The sequence below is a fragment of the Misgurnus anguillicaudatus genome, chromosome 21, assembly GCF_027580225.2.
Source record: "Misgurnus anguillicaudatus chromosome 21, ASM2758022v2, whole genome shotgun sequence".
NCBI lineage: Eukaryota > Metazoa > Chordata > Actinopteri > Cypriniformes > Cobitidae > Misgurnus > Misgurnus anguillicaudatus.
The window spans coordinates 49,615,771-49,622,887 of record NC_073357.2 but is presented as its reverse complement, the minus strand read 5'-3'; the positions used below and the strand labels follow the sequence as shown (position 1 = coordinate 49,622,887).

Sequence of the window (7,117 nt, the reverse complement as noted above, 5' to 3'; positions counted from 1 at the left end):
CATTCACACATACAGCCATTCAACAAACAAACACCTCCAATAAATGTTTCCAAAAAAAAAAAAATGTACATTTATTTTCATCATATATAAATTATAAAAATAGAAACTTAGAATACAACATATCTGTACATCAATAAACATATTTCATCATTCAAAATAAACAACCAAGAGCCTGGAACACTAAATGATTTGTTATTTTTATGAATATTAAACAAGTAATTGATAAGAAACTGGTAGAGGGTGAGGCTTTGTCTCAAACAATCACCACAAACTGACACAGGAACAGAATTAGGATTTTGAGAATTATGATCATGGGGTTACGTGTACCTGTTTATTAGTCAGCGCCGACTAAGATACATGTCCAGAAATTGTACATACCGGTAATCCAAGGAGTAACCTTCACTTTGCTTGGTGTAATGTTACAAATATATGAGAAATAAAAAAAATAAATAAATACAGAAAGTAAGACAGATCCAATGTTTTTTTATGTCAGTGGCATTTAAAAATGCATCAAAGATGGGAGAATAACTTAGGAAGACTCCCCTAGTGGTGAAAGAGAGAATAAAAAACTGATAAAACTCCCATTTTCTTGTATATATATATATATATTCACAGATATTTACAAACATTATTATGGCTACATAAATATAACACTCTTGCAGGAGTGCTCTTGTAGCCCCTGATTTATAATTTTAATAATTACAAATGTACTTGTCTCATGCACCTTCCATAAATACACCTTCAAAGAGGTACATTCTCTGTCCTTAAAGGGAAACTCTTTAAACAATCAATGATCTCCTTCATTTGATTTATTCATTCATGCTACAAGAGATGTCCATCATCATTTTGTGGTCCGTGTTGTCTTCATTAAACTGTGCAGATTAATAGTACGTGCTACATCTGGTCCCATACGGACGGCAGTGGTATGATCGCTTCTGAATTGACACCCCAAACATAACCAGCCCCATTTCAGAGATAAACAACAGAAATCCTCAGGCAATGGGGCTGAATCGTTTGGCAGTGACAAATCAAATTCACAGGATTGACATGTGACACGTTTTATGTTCCTTAATAGGCCACAACTGGATCATGGTTTTGCAAGGTCCCTAGGCTCACATCTTAAGATGCCTATACTTTGTTACTTGGACTGAGAGAACTGAAAGCCATAACCCGTATGCCACAGTACCCAACAGTAACAGTACTCCCATTATCGCTTTATTACTCAAGCAAAAAAGTAATCATGGATCCATTATATGTCATTAATTTGCTCCTGAGCTCCATCAATCACACAAAGCCCTTTTTAAAGGCGCACATCAAATCTGGTTGTCTGGTCAGATTTGACATGGCTCTGTGCTACTCTGGTCTGCAGACTGATAAAGGTCATTTTTGCTTTTAAAAAACCTTTTAAGTACTAGTACTGAGCACACAGAACTACACAGACTAGTATGATAGTAGTATGTCAGTGTATGCATGGCTTTGAGGATGGACCGGCAGCTCGTTCTTCTGCAACACATGCAGAAACGGTAGTATCTACACTTGAACGTATGGACTTAATGGAGTACAGCATTAGAGGAACTTCTAGCACATACTGTATGATTGTGTGTCATATTTATTTGGAATGTATGTTGTCGGTTTCTCTGATTGTCTGCTCTCTTATCCACACTTGGAAAACACAAAGAAAGTTGCCTGTGTTTATGAGCATGCATACTCGGCCTTATGCGAAACAAAGTGCATGTCTGTCTTTAGATAGAGCTCTCCTCACATTGTGCCAGTGGTGCTCCTCTTGGGAGTGGCAGCTTGGATAACTCCTCCTCCAACTCCCTAAGGTCCATCCCAAGTTCCTCCTCCTCTCCATCTGGTCCCGCCCTTTCTCTACCGTCCAGCTCATCGGCCAGGTTAACAGCCGACTCCTGCAGTTTTAGTCCACTTGAGTTGGTGTAAGTATGCAGGCTGTTGCGGCCGACTGCGTGCACACTGTGTCCGTTCAGAGTACCGTTCCGTTTTTCCGTTAAAGGAACGGCTTCCGAAAACAAACTGGCACTGCTCGGAGACTGTGGAGTGTCTGTAGAAGGAAGCAAGTCTCGTCCTTTTTCTAAAGTGGAGGATGAGTGCCCGCCACCCCTCTTGCCACCCTGCCGCTTTTTAAACAGGAATAACAATATAACGCCACAAATAACACCGAAGATGAATAAAATGAAGGGTAAGGCCAGGAAGTGACGGCCCCCAGCAATGGCCACAGTCTCCCCAACTCTAGGGTTGTCGAGAGTGAGGTGGTATGCGGCTTTGCGACAGGGTGGCTGATCTCTTCCTACTTCTTCGCATAAGCAAAAGTAGTTGCCCAGGCTATCCGGCGTGACCTGCACCTCCAGGTCATAGTTGTGGCTGCGGGTTTGACTTAAAGGAGGAGATTCCCAGCGGCATGGACGTGGAGACACTTGCACGCAAGAAAGCAGAATACGCAGACCCTCTACAACACGCATTTCTATTACTGGTGGGGAGCAATGACCTAGAGAAAATAAGAAAATTAGTGTTAGAGCAAGTGATTTATGAATATTTTAATACAAAAATGTAACATATGATGGCTTTAAGCGTATACTTTCAGATAAAAAGGTTTGTATGGTCAGTTAATTTTGCTTAAGTGAACCTAAACTGTCTGACACAATGGGCCCTATCTTGCACCCAGCGCAATTGACTTTGTCAGTGACGCATGTATCATTCGTATTCATTCCACAGACGCATGTCAGCAAACTAGGGAATGAACTTGCGCTCCCTGGGCGGTTCAGGGCAAAAAAGGAGGCGTGTTCTGGCGCAAACCATCCCTGATGCTATTTTGCAGTTTCAAAAAACAATTGCGCCACTGACCAAAAAAAATAGTCTAAAGTCAGTGGCGCGTTGCGCGTGGTTCATTATGTTATTTTAAGGGCGCATAGCATGCACAACGCGCACACAGTTTGCTTATCTAATCTACACAGATCCAACAGTTATTTTTGCAAATCATAAATTGTTACAATAAAAAATATTAACATATGAGATAAGGGAAATCATAGTGGTGAGCATTGTGGTGAGTTTTTATTTATTGTGCGTTAAAAAATTCTCATGCAAATAACGATTAAAATATTTTCATAAGTTTGTTGTGTGGCTGTATTACGTTTATTTTATGTAAATAATAATTAAAATGTTTTCATAAGAAACCTTAATGTATATGAACTTGATTTGTAAGTGTACTTTGGGGTTGGACCTTGCTTGCGTTTCTTGGGTCCGATTTCAAAGCCCCCAAACCCTTTCAGCGGTGAGGGTGGGCGCAGCGGTGTCCTCTGCTGGCGTCAGGTCATGTGTAGAGGCAGATGCACCTCCCGTTACACGGCGTGCCCGATTTATGCTGGCAAGGTTGGGATTCCCCCGTCTCCTGACATCATTGTAGCGCTTGGCGCAATGATAAGGATGCTAGCTGATGAGACAATTGTGGCTATTTCCTCTCACGCCTGTTTAACCGACGCTGATTTGGACGGGTTTCACCTATCGCCATACAAAACAACTTCTCTGTCTTTGACTGCTCTTACAAGAACGTGGGTCTCCTCGGCTGTGAACCACTCCTAGCGTGCGCCTGGTAAATCCGTCATAGTAATAGCAACCCGCCATGGAACTTGCGCCCTTGCGTTTAAAGGGAATGTTGGATAGCGTTCTGATTGGTTTATTTGACGTTACGCCCAAAGCACACCTATGAATAATGAACCTACTTCAGACCAACCCCTTATTGATTTGCGCCTGGCGCAAGAGTTATTTCTCCCGCCGGGAAAATAGCAACAGCGCCCAAGATCCGCCCACAAAGTCACTTGCGCTTTGCGCTTCGGACTTGCGTTTCAGATCGTTAAAATAGGGCCCAATATTACTGTATATATTAAAACAATGTACATTTCATAAAAAGATTCTCCACTTTCATTCAAAATCCTGATGATTTACTCACCCCATTTCATCCAAGATGTTTTTGTCTGTCTTTGTTCAGTTGAAAAGAAATCGAGTTTTTTGAGGAAAACATTCCAGGTTTTTCCCTCCATATAGTTGGACAGACAGTTTATATTTTCAAAGCGGTTTAAAATTGCAGTTTTAATGCAACTTCATAGGCCTCTAAACAATCCCAACCAATGCATAAGCATTGTTATTTAGCGAAACAATCGTCAATTTCATAAAAAAGTGCTTTTAAACCACAACTTCCCATCTTACACTAGCCATGTGACGCACCAGCGTGACCTTACGTATTACGTAATGATGTCGGAAGGTCACATGTTACATATGTGAAACGCACAACTGCGTACCATTTTTTTTTTGTTTGTAAAAACTGCTGTGGTAGGGATATGTCATGCGTAACCTTTTGACATGAATACGTATTACGCAAGGTCGTACTGGCGCGTCACACGGCTAGTTTTTATTTTACGAAAATGGCGATCGTTTGGTTGGATAAAACCCTTATGCTGGATTCACACCAAACGTGGTAGAAGCGACAAAGCGCGCTATTTGCCTGTAGTTGGACGCTTGAAAATTTTACTCGCTTCATTTGCGCGTGAAATTCTAGTCATCGAGACATTCGTGCGGAAATTTGCATCATGGGAGGGGCTTCTGCAACTATGCTCGCTTTCTGTAATCACGTCACTACTAGAGCAAGCTTCTGATTGGTTAGCGCGCCGTGATTTTTCACCAAAGTTCAGATTTTGCAACTCGCGCGTTTCCCGCAACAACGCTCAATTTGCATTATTGGCACGTCATTCGCATGAACTAGACGCAATACTAACCAACTGCAGAAGCACAGAACCATACGTCATGACAATCTGAGAATGACAGCACCAGCCTGACAGTCTGAGGGCGTAAGTGGGCCTTATAAGGCATTCCTGTACTTCTGTGTTTTTTTGGACCGTGTTTGGACAAGTGTTATGCTACGTACGATTTAACTTCGTGTCATGCAAATTTTTAGCTTGAGTTGAATATTTTCAACTTGTGTGAAGGCGCGTTTGAGGCGAATAGCGCGTGTTTTCGCGGCAATCGCGCCGCCCAATTCGCGTCATTAGCATCATCCCGCGCGAGGACGCGTCTGATCGCGTCTTCGCATTGACTTTGTATGTAATCTACTTGCGCAAATCATTGAACTCGTGTTTGGTGTGTAAAACATCTTGGATGACATGAGGATGAGTAAATTATCAGATTTTTTAATGAAGGTGGTAGATTCCTTTAAGGAGTTTATGATTGTTTCTGTCAGACCTACCTTCACCATTGTTGCACTGGCTGACCAAATCTACGACTTCACCGGGTCTGAAACACAAATGTATCTCACTGTAACTTTTACGTTAATAGTAAAGATGCATTAATGTATCAATGCTGTATCATTTTTTTCCCCAAAAACAGACACAAACAAGACAAGCAATGAGAAGCAATTGAGATATTAAAGAAATTTAATTTGTGATTTTAATCTCTTGAAAGTTGATTTCACACTTGTGAATATAAGTGTTTGTGAATTACCCTGCCATAGCACAAGCTTTATGCCTCCACACACAGCCGAGGACTTGGGCTCGTGCACATGCTTCGCAGGAAGTGTATGGTGAACAACCCACTACTGGTAACTTCACCAAAGTGAGAGGAGAACCAACCAAAGCCTCATTCTGTAGTACAGAAAAAGTGAGAGTGAGTTATGCGTTCAGTTTTTTGGGGGAAACAGGAAACCAAATTACAACATTAATCAAAGTTAAAGGTACATAACTGTTTTATATCCCAGTTAAAGAAACAGACCACAATAAACCATTTGTGTTATTACCTCATATAACATTATGTTATTCACTGGCTCTTGTGCAGAAAACAAGCTGAGTTCTTCAATAAGAGTTGCATTCGGGCCAACTACAGCAACTTTGTGTAGCTCTCCACGATCTATAAATGCACACATGTATACAAATGTTACCCAACATAAAGAAATACTGTATCAGTTCACACACGATTACGTTATTTAAAATATATTTATCCCCCCATACCTGTTCCAAGATACAAAACAGTGGCCGTTTGCTGCTTAAAACCATTGGGTGCTGTTGTCAAATTAACAGCAAGTTTAGTGTATGTGATGCCATTCCTGATCATCAGCGGTGCTGCCACCACACTGTTCTCCATGAGCGGGTGATCCCTCACAAACGTCAGCACTTTATCCGGCAGCTTCAGGCTGGACTCATAGCCCTGCTGCTTCAGAGCACTGTTCAAACACTGACACAGAACACAAGGCCAAAGTCAAGATAAAGATTCAAGGCCAGATTAAAACAGATGCTTTTTATATATGATATAGCCTATATAATATCATAGGTATATAATAGTGCTGTATCATGCCACAATGTATAAGATAGCATAGCATAGCATGGCATAATATAGAAAATGTTTGTAGTATAGTATAGTACAGAACAGTATAATAAATGTTGTATGTTGTAGTGCAGTGCAGTAAATGTTTGTATGCAGTTGTATGTCATAGTATATAGTGTAATAAATGTTTGTATGCTATGGTCTGTCAGTATAGTGTATAGCAGTGATTCTTAACCAGTGGTCCCCACAGCGGCATCTGATGGGCCACAAAAGCAGTGGTAGACTACTGACAAATGATTTCTAAAAATCTTTTATAAAAAATCTTTATAAAAGTTATATTCGCATCAGATTTTTCTTATAAATTTATATGATTTCAAAATGCATCATTTTTTGACATTTAAGATACTTTCAGTTGTTTGGCATATGCATCAAATAAAGCCGCATTTTACTTTCTGCATGTGTACAAGTATAAATCATTTCTAATGCAACCGCCGAAAAAATTAATAGACTTTATAATCAGACCATAATAGGGCATGTGAAATATGTGATTTAAAATCAGGGTTATTCCTTCAAATATTCACTTTCTAATATTAAAACATTAGCATTGTGTTGTTAAAAAGGAATTTGAACCTGTTTTCTTTGCAGTAAGAATTATTATTTTTTTTTGTTATTTTTCCAATTTCAATTTTCAGTAAATAAATGCAAATAAAAAAGGAATTTTTTGGCAGAAATATTTTTGGTAGTTAGATAGAATAAAACTATATATATATATACATACATTTTTTTTACTTAA

The 7,117-nt window shown here is 39.8% G+C and overlaps 1 protein-coding gene across 2 annotated transcripts in view; it reads right to left on the bottom strand.

The window, feature by feature from the left end:
* Positions 1 to 1,591: 1,591 nt before the first annotated feature.
* Positions 1,592 to 7,117, bottom strand: part of sema4f (sema domain, immunoglobulin domain (Ig), transmembrane domain (TM) and short cytoplasmic domain, (semaphorin) 4F) — a 70,162-nt gene continuing 64,636 nt past the window's right edge. For both annotated transcript variants that reach the window (XM_055211852.2, XM_055211858.2), the window contains exons 10-14: positions 6,012 to 6,234; positions 5,801 to 5,910; positions 5,509 to 5,648; positions 5,255 to 5,301; positions 1,592 to 2,506 (exon numbers count right to left, since the gene is read on the bottom strand). In XM_055211852.2, the coding sequence (XP_055067827.2) occupies positions 1,743 to 2,506; positions 5,255 to 5,301; positions 5,509 to 5,648; positions 5,801 to 5,910; positions 6,012 to 6,234 (1,284 nt within the window). In that variant the 3' untranslated portion in view covers positions 1,592 to 1,742. The remainder of the gene's footprint in view (positions 2,507 to 5,254; positions 5,302 to 5,508; positions 5,649 to 5,800; positions 5,911 to 6,011; positions 6,235 to 7,117) is intronic.